The sequence below is a fragment of the Aspergillus welwitschiae genome (assembly GCF_003344945.1).
Source record: "Aspergillus welwitschiae strain CBS 139.54b unplaced genomic scaffold BDQ94scaffold_1, whole genome shotgun sequence".
NCBI lineage: Eukaryota > Fungi > Ascomycota > Eurotiomycetes > Eurotiales > Aspergillaceae > Aspergillus > Aspergillus welwitschiae.
In genome coordinates, this window is record NW_020798695.1 from 423,503 (window position 1) to 442,741 (window position 19,239).

The 19,239-nt window shown below is 50.1% G+C and overlaps 6 protein-coding genes across 6 annotated transcripts; 3 read left to right on the forward strand and 3 right to left on the reverse strand.

Moving 5' to 3' along the window:
• Nucleotides 1–5,772: 5,772 nt before the first annotated feature.
• Nucleotides 5,773–7,652, forward strand: BDQ94DRAFT_176828 (putative MFS transporter; the record flags this gene model as incomplete). The annotated part of the gene is made up of 6 exons (XM_026772761.1): nucleotides 5,773–6,028; nucleotides 6,084–6,245; nucleotides 6,290–6,398; nucleotides 6,444–6,481; nucleotides 6,527–7,482; nucleotides 7,534–7,652. 6 exons carry the CDS (start codon nucleotides 5,773–5,775, stop codon nucleotides 7,543–7,545), a joined length of 1,533 nt encoding a protein of 510 aa, XP_026632131.1. The 3' UTR covers nucleotides 7,546–7,652.
• Nucleotides 7,551–9,049, reverse strand: BDQ94DRAFT_132398 (alkene reductase). The gene has a single exon (XM_026764051.1). The coding sequence runs from the start codon at nucleotides 8,771–8,773 to the stop codon at nucleotides 7,664–7,666; it is 1,110 nt and encodes a 369-aa protein (XP_026632132.1). The 5' UTR covers nucleotides 8,774–9,049; the 3' UTR covers nucleotides 7,551–7,663.
• A 1,066-nt stretch (nucleotides 9,050–10,115) lies between these two features.
• BDQ94DRAFT_164889 (uncharacterized protein) lies at nucleotides 10,116–13,281 on the reverse strand (the record flags this gene model as incomplete). Its single annotated transcript, XM_026770140.1, has 5 exons — nucleotides 10,116–10,364; nucleotides 10,429–12,683; nucleotides 12,733–13,094; nucleotides 13,173–13,212; nucleotides 13,272–13,281. 5 exons carry the CDS (start codon nucleotides 13,279–13,281, stop codon nucleotides 10,116–10,118), a joined length of 2,916 nt encoding a protein of 971 aa, XP_026632133.1.
• A 954-nt stretch (nucleotides 13,282–14,235) lies between these two features.
• On the forward strand, nucleotides 14,236–15,701 carry BDQ94DRAFT_132401 (uncharacterized protein). The gene is made up of 2 exons (XM_026764052.1): nucleotides 14,236–14,838; nucleotides 14,926–15,701. The coding sequence occupies exons 1-2, from the start codon at nucleotides 14,353–14,355 to the stop codon at nucleotides 15,382–15,384; spliced, it is 945 nt and encodes a 314-aa protein (XP_026632134.1). The 5' UTR covers nucleotides 14,236–14,352; the 3' UTR covers nucleotides 15,385–15,701.
• Nucleotides 15,702–15,966: 265 nt separating this feature from the next.
• Nucleotides 15,967–16,430, reverse strand: BDQ94DRAFT_132403 (uncharacterized protein). The gene has a single exon (XM_026764053.1). It carries the CDS (start codon nucleotides 16,277–16,279, stop codon nucleotides 16,031–16,033), a length of 249 nt encoding a protein of 82 aa, XP_026632135.1. The 5' UTR covers nucleotides 16,280–16,430; the 3' UTR covers nucleotides 15,967–16,030.
• BDQ94DRAFT_1880 (putative chromatin assembly factor 1 subunit B) lies at nucleotides 16,246–18,997 on the forward strand. The gene is made up of 6 exons (XM_026775174.1): nucleotides 16,246–16,465; nucleotides 16,534–16,549; nucleotides 16,631–16,733; nucleotides 16,800–17,036; nucleotides 17,098–18,178; nucleotides 18,233–18,997. The coding sequence occupies exons 1-6, from the start codon at nucleotides 16,362–16,364 to the stop codon at nucleotides 18,849–18,851; spliced, it is 2,160 nt and encodes a 719-aa protein (XP_026632136.1). The 5' UTR covers nucleotides 16,246–16,361; the 3' UTR covers nucleotides 18,852–18,997.
• Nucleotides 18,998–19,239: the final 242 nt, after the last annotated feature.

Here is a 19,239-nt window from a genome sequence, read left to right on the forward strand (position 1 = left end):
GGGTCGGGAAGTAAGCCGTAAAAATTTCTCTCACGCGGCAATTCCAACACGAGCAGAGCTACTACCATCCACAAGCTAGCTTGCTAGCTAGCAAGGGAGCAAGCATGCCAGGTACGACGCACACAAAGGAAAAAAAAACCTTCCTGCAGGGTTTTCTTCAAGAAGCGAGCGCGTTTCTCCAGCAACAAACGAAGCCAATTCTTCTAGAGCATTTAGTTCGCATCCCTTCCCTTCCTTAGAAGGTGTCCAAGACTCTCTACTCCGACCGGGAAGCTTGTTCCTAGCGAAGGCTGCCGGCAAATGCTATGCAGGGCGAGACTATGCAGGTCGCTGCAAGAAGACGGAGCACACCAACCATTAGCCCAACTAACTTAGCCTAGATACTAAGGACAGTAGACCACGGACACACACACCCATCTGTATCTAGTCTAGATAGATACAAGTCCCCTCGTATGACTCCCAGTCAACATGCGCTTGGGCTCCGCTCTAGATCGTGGTCCGGTCGTGCACTAATTCCTGCAGCCAAGAAATGAGCTGGGCCCCGAACAGGCGAATCATTCATCCTGCATTCCCTGTCCCAACAAATAAATTATCCACCTATCTGAACTCTGAGCGAGAATCAGAAAGAATCTTTCTTCTTTTGCGAAAAAAAAAAAAGCTCGGTCGCAGTTCGTCAGTCCATTCAGCTCAGCTTGTGCGGCGGGGCCCAAGGACTATCTACTAGTTAGTATATGGCGCCACTAGAGATACTCGCCTGAGAGATAGAAGATACGGGTACTGGATACCATCGCTAAATACCTCGTGGCGATGATGACAATGATGGAGTTTTATTGGGTGTGGATGGGAATGGGACATCTCAGCCTACGGGATCCCGGCCCGGGCACTTAGCTAACTAACTAGGTATCTCCATCTCACTAAGGTAGATGCGAAAGAAAAAGAAAAACTACAGTACCCACGATGGCTTCCTTCATGTGCTTGGATAGTTAATTAGTTAGTTACCTAGTTACTTACTTGGCTTTTTTTCTAAAGTATCTCCGTAGAGTCCGGAAAGATATCTGCCTAGTTAGTTAGTAGTCTACTATCTAGGCAAAACGCACGTGCACGAATCCATCTCCTGTCTTGGCTATTATATGATATTACGCAGTAATCCACTCCCATTATATCCATTATATTACAATATATTATTATCACACCTTCATTATTAAGTCTTTTATTCCGGTCTAGGCTGATTTAGGCCTGAGAAGCAATTTACCCGTGTCGGGGAGGTGTCTCAGTAGAATACTCCGTAGTACTAAGGATATGAGTGGTTTTGGTTATTTAGTAGTGCTTACCATGTCATTTTAACAGAGTACTTACTACGTAGACTAATGTAGGTAATCTGCTGGGTAAATGATGAGAACCCTTAAATGGTAGATTATATTTCATTAATATCGTGGTCTGAGTGGTTACGTTACCGGAGATGGGTTTGATTTGATTTGATTTGATTTGATTTCTTTGTGGGAAATTACTAGTAATGCATCATCATTTGGTTTGGTTTACAGTGGCTAATTAGGATGTGGAAGTGGAATTGAGCTACACGTAAAAGCTTAGACCAGTCGGGTTAGGCCGCTGTATATTCCATCTTGAGCATACTGTTGATGGAGATATCTTCTTTTCTTTTCTTTTTTTTTTTCTTTTTTTTTTTCTTTTCTCTTTTTATTTTTGCTTCTGCCTGTTTGGGTGGTGATTTGTTGGTATGATAATGGTGATCAATTTCGAATACACTGTACTTCACACACACACAAAGTGTGATATCACTAGTACTAAGCATGGTAACCCTATTCATACAGAGTAGATCCTGAAGATCCCATCTGACCGACTTCATTGTCCATGTATATTTTCTTGGTACTAGTAGTGTTATCATTGTGGATTCCATTTCATTCTGTGAGTGCCCTGTAGGGATTCAAGGTTTGATCGAGTTCTATCTATCTACTAGTAGTACTATCGATTATCTTGAGTTTGAAGAAAGGTTTATTCTACTATGATGTAATATAAGAAAAGAAATATATGTTTCCCAGTTGGTATATGTCCGTGTGACGGAAGATTTTTCCAATCTATTGAATGCTAATTTCAGTCTATTTCTTTTCTTTTTTCTTATCACATGTTGGCACATACACTACTGTGTATTGTGTAGGATTCTATTAATGGATTCATTATGCAGCTTGTGTACGTATCTTGCATTCTACTTACCCCTCATGGATATTCTGGAGATCCCCGTGGACAAATCTGATGTTTCGAATATGTGAACAGCAGATGAGGGGAACAATCCTGCAAGCACTGGATATTCGGAGAAGTATTATTTCTCCGCATGGTACACAGAATAAGCACATTAAATGGGTGGAAGAATATGTACCATATACATATGCATACCCACGTGGTGTATGTATTACTTAGCTCTATTGCTTAATCCCGTGTGAGTATCTGCTTGGTTGCCTATCTGCTGGTTCTGCGGGGGAATTGCAGCATTCTGGTGCGTTAGTGGTCCACGTCACTGTGTTCCAATTTTGGACTTGTTGATGCAGCTGAGGAGTTGCTTTTGCTTGAGACGGTATAATTTGGTACGTAGTATTTTCTCTTTTCTTTTTCGCACACGGCTCAAGGGATATATCCCTGCGTGTAGATATGCTACTTTGGGAAGGACATCCACTCACTGTATTCTGGTACGGGTCTACACATAGAAATGAGGTATGACTACCCTGTCGACGATCAACTGTCTGGGCAAAGGATCTGACTATTGATGATGGGCAATGAGCACGGTCGTGGATCGATGACTGCGTAGGGATGTTGGGGAAGACAGCCTGCACAAGGTCACGGGATGATGGGAAGTGAGGGGGATCGACGGCTTATCGGAGGGAGGGGATTTTGAATCTGATATTGCTGATCGAGCTGACACGACGCCCTCTAACGCTGCCGACGCTCTAATTTCGCTAGTTACGGGTGATCTTACAGATTCAGAGATGACAAATCGGGCGCATCTTTCTGAGATTGCTTGGAGAGCAGCACTTGCAAGGTCAAACCATGGATGATGTTCCTTGCGTCCGGACCGCCCTTGTTTGGTGTCTGGTTGGTTCCACATCCACGCTGCTGGTACCGAGACCCTGGAAATTGGGCTGTGGATGGCTATTGTTCCTTGGGTTCTGCCTGGGGTCTGGGGATTTCCCGTTCCCCGCGGCCACTGTGTAGAGGTGGCTTGGTATAGATCCTGCCTGGGCAATCGACAAATGATGAGACGCGTTGCTCTATACCCTCGGCTCGGCGGAGCGGAGAAACAGACCAAAATCTTACGAGTTCGAGTTTGAACAAATCTGGAGCTCTTCTTCCAAGAAGCTATGCGCCACAGTTGGAAGGACTCGTATTAGGGTCCACTGCAGCTGAGAGGGGATATTCCACTTTTCTCATGTTCTTGCTTTTTTCGAAGGTCTGTCTCTCTTTGTCCTTCTTGAGCCTGGTCCCCGCCTGCGGAGATGCGGTGACCTGAATGCTCGGATATGACTGGCTGGGAGATGGTTCCAGAAATCCCGGCAGTGCCGTGCTTCTGGTAGTACACTTGCCGTATTGCTCATTCAAGGTTTAGAACCCGCCTGGGATTCAGCAATGATGCAATTCTTTTGTGTGTGTGTGTAGTTTTCTGCTCTTCGCTTCCACCTTCGTTATCTCTACCACGCCCAATTTTGAGTTACATCTGGTGGAGTACGTCGGGGACAATGGACATTGTATCGAGGTTGGGGAGCGAAGGCGGCTGGGGCAGGAAAACCGGGTTTGTCCCATGGCCAGTTGGGCCGGTCCACATGCGAGTAGAATCTTCGAATCTGAAGCGAAAGTAGGATTCAGTCCAAGTGCTTATGGCTCCATAGTTCATGCAACAAAGCGAAAACAGCAGGTAATCTTCACTTACTAGTCAGTAGATGGCTAGATAGGTAGGTTGCTGGAGTCCCGTGCCGTCTAAGCACGACGCCTTGTAGATCTTCGTCTTTCACCCACGCGCCTTCGGGCTATCCTAGCCCCATCACCACATGCCAACCAGGTGGCAAGCTAACATAGTAACAATTCGTTCAAAGTCAATCACAGCCGGCGTTCGTGACGATCTTTGGTGGGATTGATGGTTGGATCGAGTGATGGTGTTTGTTGATGTGGGGAGGAAGATCTACAGAAGAAGCGGTCTGGCATCCTCCCGGTTTCCTCCCCAGCAGAGGCAGTGCCACCACCGAAATGGCGTCAATGACTATCGAGGGTCCAAGTGGAATCAAGTGGATTCCTCGGCTCTATCCTTCGATAGTAGGAAAGCGGCAGGGTGTTGAGAAATCTTCGAGACGAACTGTCGTTCTCCATGCGCTTCACCGACTCGATAGTGGCATTTTGACTGATTCCAGGAATGACAAATTTGTTGATAGACCAGATGCCACTCCGAAAATCGTGAACTGCAGTGATCGGGGTTTGCTGTCGCTGAATGGACGAGCTTCTGCTCGTTGCTTTTGCTGATGGCGCACGAGCATGTCAAACAGAAAAGGAAACAACCCAAACAAGCAAAAATCTCGCCGACCATCGTCACTGCCACTTGTTGATCTCGACTCTCTTCTCTCAATTGCTCAATTTACTCTCTCACAGCCAGCGCAGTTCAAAACGCAGGATAAGATACTTCCATAGACTATACCATCACCATAATGGTATCCGCTGGAAACTGCTGCTCCGACTGTGATCTTGCTCTGCTGAAACATGTGCGTGAAGGCGAATTGCTTCACGACGACTGAAAGCATTCCTAATCAGAACGTGAAAGACAGACTAACAGTATAGAAGCTATGGTTGCATACATGCAGTCCATCTACAATACCGCTATGCTCTACCTCGGTCGCATCGCACCCAGATGGTCCTCACCACATTCTCATCGAGCCATGACTCGGTAGCTGGGCAAGTCTAGACTTAGTATTATCGAAAGAACATCCGAGGACACGATGCGCCGAAGAGTGATAAGGTGCCCGTTATCATCTTGACAGACGCCGCGTCGTGCGGGGTTGATAAGCTGCTGGCTCAAGACATCCCCGTGAAAACCGGCTTACGACCTTCTCTTTCTGGAGCGATCATCCTGATAAACCTGACATTCAGGGTCTTTATCAGTTGTATCAATCTCTACCAGTATCTGTATTTCCTGACTAACTTCAAAGAGAAGGTGCATTGCGCGCGGTCTGTCAGACGATGCTGATTGATATCGACTGGCCAGCTGCCACTCAAAGTCGGCTATAGATTGCAAGCGTGCTGACGTTTGAAACATTGCCCATGTTGCATCCAGAGAATCTAAACAGTCAAGGAAATGATCTGAGTTGCGTAGATTCAGCTGTAGGGAAGACTTTGAGCTTTTGCAGTGATCGTATTCTCCGATCAACTTAATCCGATACTAATTGATAGTTATAGAGGTCCGTGTGTTATCAATCTCCATATAGGTCAAAGCAGCACAAGGCATGATTTTGAATAGCCGCTAGTTTGTTAAGACAGGACCTGGGAGCCAATCAAGACAACCAGGAACTACAATCAGTCGGCCGAGCACAGTACCTTTTCACGATTCGCAGGCGCTTGCACAAGCATATCATGGTTATCAGTGCGATAGCATTTCCAATCACTTGGAAGTTAGCGGGGTATAAGAAAGGTGCTGAGATATGTCTTCACCTGTGAAGTATCTCATGTTCTGTTAAAAACAAGGCCGAGCCACGTACACCCATCGAGGACCATCAGATGAGAAATATGGCGGAAACCATGACGGTTTCGACATCAGGAAACAATGAAAAGTTTGTCGCCACAAGTGCAGTTGACGTCGAATCGAAGGCAGACGGTCATGTATCCTTTGGCCAGGCTGATGCAGCATTGGAGTACCTTCGTGCTGGCGAGGTGGCTACTTTCTCTGATGTAGATGAGAAAAAGCTGCTTCGAAAGATCGATTGGATGGTTGTGCCCCTAATGTGGGCAATCTACTTTCTGCAATACCTAGACAAGATTCTAAGTCAGTGTGACGTGACGACGTGCTCTATTCGATACAGAAGCTGACCGGGTTGCAGTCAATTATGCATCCGTCATGGGCCTTCTTGATGACACTGGCATGCGAACAGACCAGTTCTCAAACCTCGCTTTGGCGTTCTACGTGTCCTACCTCTTCTTTGAACTTCCAACCGGATATTTCATGCAGCGTTTGCCGACAGCAAAGTACTTGGGACTGAATGGTGAGTGACTTAACTAATCCATTTTGGCAAAGCTGACGAATAAGTGACCCTCTGGGGCCTTTTGACAACTCTCAATTGTGTTGCGAAGAACTTCCCCGGACTCGTCGTTCTTCGAGTGCTCCTAGGATGTTTTGAAAGTGCTGTAGCACCTGCGTAAGACACCATCTGATGTAGCAAAGGCTCGCCTGACGAGATTAGATTGATTCTGATAACCTCCATGTGGTACAAGAGAAACGGTATGCAATCAACCCCGCTAGTTCACATTCACTAACCTAGTGAAGAACAACCTAAGCGCATCGGTTTCTGGTACCTGGGCACAGGCACCGCGACCATAGTAGGCGCCCTCGTTGCATACGGGCTGCTCTTCTACGAAGGGGACAAATTCTACTCCTGGCAGATCATGTTCCTGATCTTTGGGCTCATTACTATCGCAGTCGGAATCACGGTCATTGTTGTCTTCCCAGACAACCCTATGAAGTCCCGGCTAAGCCATGAAGAGAAATTGATGGTAATTGAGCGTCTTCGCGAGAATAGGACGGGTATTGAAAACAAGAACTTCAAATGGGGGCAATTCTTCGAGGCCTTTAAGGACCCTCAGACATACTTGATTGCTATAATAATTGCCTCAGGGAACATCAGTAATGCAGCCATCAGCAGCTTCTCGTCCCTGATCATCAAGAACTTCGGTTTCGACACCAAGGAGACTGAACTGCTCACGATACCGGGCGGCGTCGTCAGCGTGATTAGCATCTTACTCGGTACATACTTGGCAGGCCGTTTCGACCAGCGGTGTTTTTGCATTATCGGCATTCTATGTTCGGGCCTCCTTGGAGGTTGTCTCATGGCATTCGCTCCGAGTGACAACAAAGGCGCCAAATTGGCAGGTAACTACCTGACCAACTGCGTCGGCGCAGCACTTCCCTTGCTCTATTCTACCGTCGGGGCGAATGTCGCCGGTCATACTAAGAAAGTGACCATGAATGCAATAGCCCTGATGTCTTTCTGTCTCGGCAACATTCTAGGGCCGTTGTCGTTTCGCACTGAGGACGAACCAGAGTATATGCCAGCCAAGATCGCCATTGTAGCCACTGTCTCTGTTGCGATAGCTTTTACCGTGGCTCTGAAGTGCTACTACATCTGGGAGAATCGGCGACGCGATAGAAAGTGTGCAGGGCTGCAACATGAGGAGAATTCCGAGTTTTTGGACCTTACAGACAAGGAAAATCTAGAGTTTAGAGTAAGTTGTGCATCTTGTTGGTATATTCGGCAGTACTAACATGACCTATAGTACAAGCACTGAGCTAATGAGAATATTAATGCCATGTCTGTTAAATTATATACAAAGAGAATCTATATACACTATGCAAGCGCTCAACAATTATGCCACGGAAGTTTGAAACACGGTCTCAGACCCTGGATCAAGCAGCAACCTGGACGGTCTTGAACTCTTCACTGAAGTCATAATCAATGTAACCCTTGGGGTCCTTGGGCAAGTAGAAGACCTCTCTCTCGTACGGGCGGAGAGGAACGTTGTTCTGAATCTTGAACGGAAGGTCAGGGTTCGCTGTCCAGGGACGGCCAATTCCAACAAGAATCTCGTGTCCCTTGTACTGCACATCAGCCGCCTCCTTGGCCGAGTCAGCCTTGTAGCCACCGGCAACGATGAGAGGGCTGGCGTCGCCATACGCCTTGACGAAGAAGTCCAGGGAATCTTGGTCCGAAACCAGCCCCTCAGCATTTCCGGCGATGCGTGGCTCGACAAGGTGCACATAAGCCAGCTTGAACTCGGCCGTCTTCTCAGCAAGGTGAGTGAACTGAGCAATGCGATCATCCATGCGCATACCCTGGAAAGTACTGAAAGGGCTGTAGCGGACACCGGTGCGGTCCGCGCCAATAGCATCGGATACAGCACGGATAATCTCGAGAGCGAATCTGGAACGTTTCTCCACGCTTCCACCCCAGGCATCCGTACGCTTGTTAACGGTGTCCTGAATGAATTGATCAATCAAGTACCCATTGGCACCGTGAATCTCGACACCGTCAAATCCAGCCGCAATGGCATTCTTCGCTGCCTGCACATAGTTGGCTATGTATTCGTGGATCTCCGCTTCAGTCAACTCGCGAGGAACAGGGCCATTGTCAAAAGCAACAGCGCTACTAGACACGACATCATAGTTGCCGTTGGCCTTCAGGAATTCCGGACTGGCGACGCGACCCAGGGCCCAGAGCTGCATGTAGATGTATGAGCCCTTCTTGTGGACAGCGTCGGTCACCTTGCGCCACTGCGCAATTTGCGCGTCGTTCCAGATGCCGGGAACATTGGGGAATCCGCCAGCAGGGGGCGCAATGATGGTGGCTTCCGTGATCAAAAGGGTTCCGGGAACGGCAGCACGCTGCTCGTAGTGCTGCGTCACAAGGTCAAGGGGGACGTGGTTGTCGTCGACACGAAATCGAGTCATGGGAGCCATGGCGAGACGGTGGGCCAGGGGCATACGGCCGACCTGGATGGGGGTGAACAATTTGGACATGATGGTGGCGGTCTATATGGACAACTGGTCTATATAAGGAGGGGTATTAAGATATGTGGATAAGGTATATCACAAAATGATACTGATGAGAGAAAGAGAGGAGATGAGAATTACTACTTATATACCCTGAGGACCAGGCCACACTGATCCGACATTTATCTGGAAACAACTAATCCCCTGTGGCACGCCATAGCCATACACCCATGTCTCGGTACGAGACCCAAGGGGAGGGCCAGGAAAAAAATTATGGAACCAAATGGAGAGAAGATCCACACCTTGGATTTCTAATCATCAGATCAGGGAAAGAGAAGATCTCAGTTAGGCGTAAGGATTATAGCGTAGCATCGCTCGGAGTACAATCGGGGTATGGAAAGTCAATTCTACATCCAATTAGCCTTAGATCCTCTGAACTAATATCCTAACCTATCAACAACGATGTCGAAGTATTCTCCGGATTGACATACAACGAAGTAGGAAATATAACGATTGCACACCTCTACGGCAACCATCGGCACTTCTGCACCCCGAGGATCCGAACCGAACCAGAGTATTATCCTGAGCTCAATATGGACCTCTATGCTAATAATCAGACATACCACACAGAAAATCCTAAATATAGAGAGAGAAATACATCTGAATGGCACACTTACGAACAACACATTCAACTAGTACCTCCCATCCATCTCCATACACATAAGCAGTAAACTAAGCGCGGCGATCCTGCAGAAATCCCAGCCCCACAACAGCGGCTGACTAACCGTCGATTTCTGCAGGTGGCGGCCACATGGCGTGTTTCGCTGACAAATTCAACAACTAATCAATCAAACTTGGCACTCTGGAGGTATTACGGATTTAAGATAATGGTTCTACGGATTTCTGCTCCTTCGTCGGTCTCCGGTTGTATGGCCGAGGAGGGGTAGGTGCTTACTTATTTGTTCATTTGCTTGGTTACAGGGTATGATCTCTTCAATTTGTTGGGTTAGGAGGTGATGACGATGATGATGGAGTGGTTGGGGGTGCTATCTATAGGGTGCTGATTGTTTTGGGTTAATCGTTTTGCAGTATATGGTGATGTTAGTGGTGGTGGTATATGCCTTCTTGGTCCGACTTCTAACAATAATGTAGTACGAAAAGCTGGATGTATCTATCCATCGTCATTTAAATCCCATTATCCATGTCCTTATTCCTATCCTTGTCCAACTAGTAAACATGACCCTCACTCTGTAGACAACAATGCCGGGGGTATTTATTCGAAAACACAGACACAGCTTTACAATGATCGCACAACGAACATATAAATGAAACCAGGTTAGACAAGTACGTGTATCCTTATCACCGTCAATCAACTCTCGAGTCTCCGCGCAGTAGCCTCGAGCTGTGCGTTGAATGACTTGATCTGATGTAGCAGACCGCCTTGAGCTCCAGGGGCGATGGAGCTCACGTTCTCCGCAACGTTGCGGACAAGGAACTCCAGTCCGGCTGTGGAGGAGGGTTCGGGGTTCTGGGAGGTGGATTCGTCGACGGGGCGATTGCGGCTACGCTCGAGGGCGAGGTCCAGACTGTGGAGGGAGTTGTTGATGGTTGAGCGGGCCTAGGGGGACGTTTGTTAGCAATGCTTGGGGTGTATCTGGTAATATGCTTGCTCGCTTGCTTACCATTTTGGCATTCTCTTCCTCACTGTGCTTCCTCCGTACGGCGTCCATTTGCAATGCCACGTCTTCTCGTTCTTTCCGGACTCGGTATAGTCGGCTCCGCAGATCCATCATTTCCCGTTTGGATTTCTTGATTTGGCGTCCGAGAACAAAGTTACTGTCGAGCATTTCGCTCAGTTCAAAGAGACGGCCCTCGAGTTCCGTACCGTAGGCCTCGACGGCCTTCTTCTTGCGTGTCCATTCCGCACGCCGGGCGGCGTTGCCTTCGTTCGCGATCCCGTTCTTGAGTGTCGCGAGCGTCTTTTCTAATGTCTCGCGGCAGATCTGGCTTAGTACGTCTGCTGCGTTGACGCCGCCTCGGCTCAAAAGCTTGGTCTTTTGTTTCGCCGTGAGTCCCTCGGCTGACTCCTCTTCCTCGTCGGACGATTCCTCCGGCTCTGGACCTTCTCCAAGTGCAGTGGCGTTCACGAAGCGATGGACAGTCACTGGCACTGTTTCTCCCCGGGGTTGTCTGGGCTTGCGTTTCTTAGGTGGTGGTGCTTCTTCGGTTGGCTCAGCCGGCTCGTCTTGTACTGTAGCTTCTTCATCTGCGGCTTGTGTTGTGTCATCCTTCTCCTTTGACGCCGGTTTGCGACCGCGAGCACGTTTGGCAGGTCTGGCCGGTTCGGGTTCCGCTGGAGGCTCCGGCTGTGGTTCTTCTTCGGGCTCTGGTACAGGCTCTGGCTCGACTGCCTCAGCTTGAGCTGTAGGTTCTTCGTTCGGAGCCTGTGTCACATCGTTCTCTTTCCTTGACAGCGGTCTGCCACGACCACGTTTGGCAGGTTTAGGAGGTTCTGTTTGTTGTGCCGGTTGTACTTCTGTTTCAGGCTCAGCCTGCTCGGCTTGTGCTGGAATTTCTTCGTTCGAAGCTTGCGCATCATCCGTATTCTCTGGCAATGGTTTCCTGCCGCGACCACGTCTGACAGGCCTTGATGGTTTGGGTTCTGTCCGTGCTTCTGGCTGTAGATATGCTTCGGGTTCTGTGACGGCCTTGGACTCTGGCTCTGGCTCATGCTGCTGCTCTTCCGGCTGCTGCGCCTCTTCCTCGCGCATAGGCACTTCTTCCTGAATATCCTGGGATCGTGCCGGTTTTCTTCCGGGGCGTCCAGCGCGCGTCGACTTCTTGTCCGCCACCGTAGTAGGTCTTGGCAGCCGTGATTGTCGACTTCCCTTGGTCACGGTACCATCCTTTGGCTGGGATGAAACAGTCGCGCCAGTGCCATCGGCGGGCTCTTCTTCTATTGTAGGAATACTGGGCATAGGCTCCTGGTTCTTCCCGATACGTCCACGAAGTCTCTTTCTCTCCATGCCTTGGACTGGGGCGCTTTCTGCTGAGCCTGCTCTGACCACTCTAGACTGTTTGGCAGTTGTTGAATGCGGTTGAACGGATGCTGCGCGTTGCTCTCTCGTTCTCTTGGTTCTCGGGGGTGTTGGAGACTCTGTCTGTGTTGTAGTACTATGAGGTTCGGTTGCTTTCCCGATGCCGTTCGTCTCTCTGGGTTCGACAGCATCTTGAGGCTCAGCTGCCTCTGGGGGTTCGCTAGCAATTGGAGATCCAGTGGCTTCGGCCTCGCTAGCGATTCGTGGTTGGGTGGTCTTGCCTGCAGCGGTGGTCTCTTCTTCGCTAGATATTTGTGCTGCGGGGATCTGCGATTCACTAGTAGCCTGAGGCTCGGTAACGTCCTGTGTAGTGTCATCATGACTCCCGGTAGTATTAGGCGCAGCAATTTTTGGTGACGCTGTGACTGGTGATTTCCCATCCGGTGATGTATCCATTGCTGCTGATACCTGCGAACCCTCCACATCTGCTGCCTTGGGGCTCACAGCGTTTTGCGGAGAACCCCGCGGAGAACGACGCGAAGAAACGTCACTATCGCGGGATGTACGTCTCTTGCGCTTGCCCCTTGTTTCCTCGCCAGGCGGAGAAGGCGTTGATCTCGCTTGGGGTTCTTGTTGGGGTTCCGGCGGCGGTTCCGTGGCATGGTCAGGTGCTACAGGCTCTGCCAACTGCGGTGGTTGTAAGGGTGCAGGATCCTCCTGTACAACATGTGTAGTTGACAGTTCCTCTTGAGAATGTTGTGTGCCACTGAGAGCAGGTGGACTCGTCGGTTTAGGGGGCGACTGGGGGGCGGCAATTGATGCGACGCCGTTGTTGAGGGGCTGCGAACTCTCTTCATCCCGCGCGCTGAATGATATCGTCGAAGTTCTTCTAGAATGATCTTTGGCCTATTAGCATCCTGGTGGCACATCTAATGATCCTATACGCACCAAGTTTCCTTATCTTGCGACTAGGTCCAACTTCCGGCGGATCTTCTGTAGGTAGATCGTAAGGCGATGGACGCGGCGGGAGTTTGTTGCGCGCGCTTCCAGGTGTTCGACGAATAGGTCCCTCTTGCGCCGACAGTTTTCTCTCCGGCGATATTATGGAAGGTTTCGTAATCTCCGGTTCCGTTGCGGCTACGGGCGTCGTCGTGTTCACAGCAGTATCTGTCATCGAGGCCGGTGGTGGTACAGGAGGGAACAGCGAAATACCGACATTGTCCGGTCGCGACGTGGATTGAGACGGTTCATCGGAGGCAGTAGGCAGGCCAAAAGAAAACCCAAAGTCTATCGCCTTAGTCTTGCGTGACCTAGTAGACAGTCACAGCGTTAGCAAAATCGGATTCTGGGTGAGTTCGTCGCGGGGTTCGGGATGGTGATGCGCGTACGCTGCTCCGCGCTGCCGCATTTGCAGCCGCTCCTCTCGATCTGGATAGTTAGATTACCATTAGCATTGGCGCAAGCACGGGGGTGTAAGGACTGCATACTGGAAGCCATGATTGAGAGGCGGCGCTCCTGCCGAGCTCAACGCGCCAAACCACACGCGAAGGGGGAAATGGTGGAGGGAAATGTGGCCCAGCGATGATGGATGGATGGAGAGGAGCTGTGATGATGGAGCGATGCCGCCCGCCGGGATGGCCAATGGTGGGTTGGCGATGCTCCCGCCATGTGGGTGCCCGTGAACAGCCGCAGTCTATGTTTACATTCTATCATCTCCTTTGAGAAGAAGATCAAAGCATATCGCCATATATTCTTAATCCCAATAAACAGATTTTAAAGGGCTATCCTTTGTGCACATGATTTCCGCCGGCTTCAGGAAATCGGTGTCATACGATGGCTCTTTGCTCCGGACTACTCAGTACACTGAGTTGGCAATACTAGCAAATGGGACGGTCTTGCAGATATACACCTTGCAAACCACATCTGAACACATTTTAGTGATGACAATGAATGTGTGATTGGAACAATATTATGGGGCTTTGGCTCCGTGAATGACAACTGCGAATTCAGGGTAGATCTCATCAGTAGTCTTTCTGACGCTGGGTTCCTTCACGATGTAGGCTATTTATATATAAATGCCCAGTACTAGTTAGTTCATTGGGTATTATGTCATGGAGCGCCAACGTTCAAGGTCCAAAATGCTCCAATATCATGAATGATACAGCTGTTTTTCACAACTGGTATTGTGCTAGAAACAAAGATTCAGCCTACTATTGACTCTAGACGGCCTTTCTCGTCTTCCTTCTGATCTCTTGACTCTATTTCCATACTACCATCATATCTTCCCCATACTATCGCTAAGTATTCCGCCCTTTTGACGGATAACTAAGGTTTGGCAAGGCCTCGGGTTCGAGCCCCGGCTCGGATCTTCGCCCTTTTCCTCTCCTGGCTGCGCTCTAGACTAAAGCGGTATGGCGGTCGGTCAAGTGCCTTTGCGGTCGGTCTCCGCATGCTCCAGCCAATTCTTCTCCATATATTCCTCAATACTCTTACCTATTAACCGCGCATTTTATCTGGCAATTGGACCATTACTCTTCCGAAAAAGGACGCCTTCACTGCACTCACACCATGGGCTGGTTTTGGGGTGGCTCGAACAAGGACGACCCGGTCAAAAAGCTTGACCCGGGCTTGCGAGAATACCTCGAGCATGAAGCTCCAGAGAAATACGTCCCAACCACTTCAGTCCCCTCATCGCAGGACCCCTCCAAGACGGTACCCCAAGATGCGAAGCCATCTGTCAGCGCCGAGCCTTCCGAACCCGCCCTTCCCTCCGCTTCTCTATTCCAAGATGGCCGTTATGCGCATCTCTGGAAGACCTACAAGCCGCCCCAGGAAAAGGAAGCGACGGAACAGAAGACTGCAGAGCGAGTGATTGAGAAGTACAAGCAGCGCGGTGATACCGTGCACCGTGCGGCGATGGAAAATTGCGCCCTGGAGCATGAGGACTTGACATACTGCTTCCAGACTGGCAATTGGGAGAAACGATTGCGGGCCCGTGTGACTCTGTGCTCTGAGGAAAACGCTAAGTTCTCTCGTTGTTTTACCACCCAGGCTGTAAGTGCAGGAACAGTTAAACCGGCTCTTTTCTTTCCCTGCGATGCCTGAGCTGTTGTCGGTCGGTATATGCTGACGGTCATCCAGAAATTCCTCCAGGCACTAGGATACGCTTCCTCCTTCAACTGGGACGAGGAAAGGGAAGAACGGATTCAGATGCACGCCGATAAGCTCTACCATCAGATGCTTGACTACGAGAAACGGGCCGAAGAAGCACGGAAAGCTGGACAGGAGCCCCCGCCTCTCACTTCTCTCTTCAACCCCCAGGCAGAGGCACAGCAGACACCTGCCAACGCACCAGGAGCCCTGGAGATTCCTGGAGGTGAGACGATCCCGACAGGACTGAAACCGTCCAAACCGTTGGCACAGCTTACTCCACATGAACGAGAATTGGAGATCCGAGCACACAATGCGCAGCTGGAGCAACAGAAATTGTACGTACAGGAGGCATCGCCATTCATGCAGACACACGAGGACGCACGGCAAAAGCGCAGAGAGAAAGCCGTCAGCTGGTTCGGCGAGACGATTGGCCGCTGGGTTACATAAAGCATATGCGTGGTGCTTCCATTATGGACTGGATCTTTCTCTTCTCTTGTGTATGATTACCCCATTTGTCACCCCCTCCAGTAGGAGTTATGATTTAGAAGCGAGTCTGCGACAATCGACGTTGTTACGCATGGATATGCAGGGCCAACGGATTCCAGGGTGCTTTTTTACCCTTCCAATAGGAATGCAGGGAGAAGCCAATGAAAGTAAACCCAAAGTAAACGCAAGAGAAGCGATCCCTCAGGTACCGTCGCTGGGTATATATCTGCTTGCTATACACCTTTGAGCTAGGAGGAATTGATCCACCCCAAACCATGGGCAAAATCATATATCTAGTCGCGTAGAAAACCGACCGTCTGGTATGTTCAAGACATGCATAAAGACAGGAAACAAACCTCAGTACCAGAAGCGTAGAAAATTGTAACCACGGGGAGAAGTTGAAATGCTGATCGACTGCATCTACAGGAAAGATGCTGACGGTCAGGGCGGCTGTCATTCGCCGGGCGCGTTGAACGCCAGAGCGACACGAGGAAGCGAAACCAACACGGGAAGCATCGACATCACCACTACGACCCTTTGGCTCTCTGTCGCTGGGCCCTCTTTTTCTCTTCCCATTCAACTTTCCTCGATACGACTTTGTGACTACTCACTCCCTGGCCACCTTCACCGGATCTATCCCTTTCTTTTGTGTCCCCACTGGAATCCTCCGTCCCTCGACTGGTCGTGCTCCGCGGCACCTGATTAATTGACTGATTGATCGATTGATTCCTCTCGTTGCTCCAAGCAATAAATTAACCTTCTCTACGAACGGCTCCCTCCTCCGATCATTACCCCTTCTCGCTTCCTCTTGCTGTGGCGATCTCACACCCTTTCCACTGTCAGCATACAATATCATCAAGCTCTTCCCCTGCGCGCAAGAAGAGCTGTAGTCCTCTCCGTTACTCCCCAGGGGCCCTCATTGAGCTGCCGTGCTCACCATGAAGGCCACCCCGTTGCTCATTTCGTGGCACAACGACAATGCCCCCATCTACTCGGTCCATTTCGACCCCAATGGCAAAGGTCGTCTGGCCACGGCCGGCAAGTATGATAAACTACTCTTTGTGTTAAGTCCAATTATGGGTCCATGGTGTTAATGTTCTTCCTCCCTAGTGATAACAACGTCCGAGTACGAACCCCCCTCACCAGACCTCCTCCCCCTCCAAACTCCTCCTCACGGCCTTTCTCTGACACAAGAATACAACCATAGCTATGGAAAGTGGAGACAACTGGCGAAGAACGAAAAGTGACCTACCTGAGCACACTGATTAAACACACCCAAGCTGTGAATGTGGTCCGTTTCAGTCCTAAAGGTAGATATCTCCTCGATCCGTATACCGAATCTTGTCTCTAACGGCTCGTCTTCGTAATCTTTTCAGGCGAGATGCTGGCATCTGCCGGAGATGATGGCAATGTGTTACTCTGGGTCCCATCGGAATTGCAAACACAATCTGGTCTGGGTGAAGATCGTTCTGACGACAAGGAAACATGGCGTGTAAAGCACATGTGTCGGTCATCTGGTGCAGAGATCTATGATCTTGCCTGGTCCCCAGATGGCGTGTTCATCATAACAGGAAGCATGGACAATATTGCCCGGATCTATAATGCTCAGACAGGTGAGCATCCTCTTTCAGAATGCCTCGAGGAATGCCTTTCCGCTTACGATCAAAAATTTAGGTCAAATGGTACGCCAGATCGCTGAGCATTCGCATTATGTCCAGGGTGTAGCTTGGGATCCTCTGAATGAGTTTGTGGCGACGCAATCGTCAGATCGTTCTGTCCACATCTACAGCTTGAAAACAAAGGATGGTCAATTCACCCTTACATCCCATGGGAAATTCCTCAAGATGGATCTCCCTGCCAAACGCATCTCTTCCAGTAGCCCAGCTCCGCCGGATCCTTCTATTCGCTCCCAACCCACAGCGCCGAGCTCTGCTGCTGCTATTGTGTCCCCTGCCCCCTCTACCCCGGGCACACCGATGATCTCGAATCTGCCCATGGATCCTCCACCGGTGTCTCACAGCCGACGCTCATCCTTCGGGTCATCTCCCTCGATCCGTCGATCGGCATCCCCAGCGCCATCCTTGCCATTACCCGCAGTCAAGCCACTGGAAGTACCCTCACCAGGTCTGTTGGGTGGACTTGGCGTGAAAAATGCCAATATATATGCAAATGAGACATTCACCTCCTTCTTCCGGCGGTTGACATTTGCCCCCGATGGTAGCTTGCTATTCACGCCTGCAGGCCAATACAAAACTTCGCATGTGTCTGCTACCGATCCGACAAAGACTACAGATGAGATTACGAACACTGTTTACATTTACACTCGTGCAGGCTTCAACAAGCCTCCCATCTCACACCTTCCGGGCCACAAGAAGCCCTCTGTGGCAGTGAAATGCTCACCTGTGTTCTACACGCTTCGGCAGGGTCCCCAGCCTGCCAAGCATATCACATTAGATACCTCGTCAACGGAGGAATCTTTCTCTTCTCTTCCCGAGCCGGTAGTGAGCTCTACGGGGGACAATGCTTCTATGGAACCCCCGACCTCGGCGCCGAATGACCAAGCAAAGAATGGCTCGACTCCCAAGGCCTCGGATCGACTTGTAAGCCAGAGTCCTGCACCTGTTTTCACGTTACCTTATCGGATCGTGTATGCTGTGGCGACCCAGGATGGGGTCATGGTATATGACACCCAGCAACAGACACCAATTTGTGTCGTTAGCAATTTGCACTTTGCCACATTCACCGACTTGACATGGTAAGCTCTGTCTCAGACATAGGAACCGATTAGCGATGTACTAAACGTATCCAGGTCAAACGACGGATTGACTTTGATGATGAGTTCGTCAGACGGGTTCTGTTCGACCCTCGCGTTTTCCCCGGGAGAGTTGGGCCAACCATATGTGGCTCCGGCATCAGCGGCTCAACAGACAGGAGCTGCCGTTTCATCCGCCAATAACACGCCGCTCCCCACGCCTGTCACTGCCAAACCAAGCTCGGCGGTTCAAACAAATCCGACTCAGGCACCTCCCGCAAGTCCGGCACGGTCCAACTCTGTCTCTTCGGTTACGACACAGTCTGGTAGCTCGAGGCTCATCAACAACCCGACGCCTACGCTTGGGTCTGTGCCGCTAGTGACAGCAACCCATTCAGCCCAGCCTCCGACACTCCCGCTCACTACCCCGCCGCAGACCCCCATGTCCGCGGCCTCCCAAAGTGGGACAAGCTATGTCAGCAACAGTGTTCTGGGCAAACGACCCGGTGAGTCTGAGAAGGAGGACGACAAAGATCAGAGCGCCGCTCCGCAGGCACAACAGCAGAATCAGCAACAGCCGAAGAAGAGACGGGTTGCACCGACCCTGATATCAGCCGGCACCAATCCGTCCGCTACATTGCGTGACGAGCCACCTAATGCTGACGTGGGCGGTTAAATCTCGCCTGACAAAGACGTACCTTATCTGGTCGCCCAAGTGTAACTATTATTTGCTGTTCCTCGTCTCTTGCCCCTCACCTCTTTTTGCTTTTATCCGTGTAATGTCAAACGCGGGCCCGGATGATCTGGTTGCTACGATTATTATTATTATTATTCCCTTGCTGATGATTTACGCCTCTTTTCTTTCTTTTCCGTCTTTTTGACTTTGCTTTTTCCTTCCTCCCGATGGGTCTCGGTTCCTTCCTGGAAATCCCGGTAGAGTTTTCCCACGCGTTCCGGTCATGCATGCATGCATGCATCTATTTTCCCTCCATTCTTCTGGCGCATTTACTGTAACCTTGCAACCTCATCCCCTCATCCCTCTTACTCTCACCTTTACTTCTTTT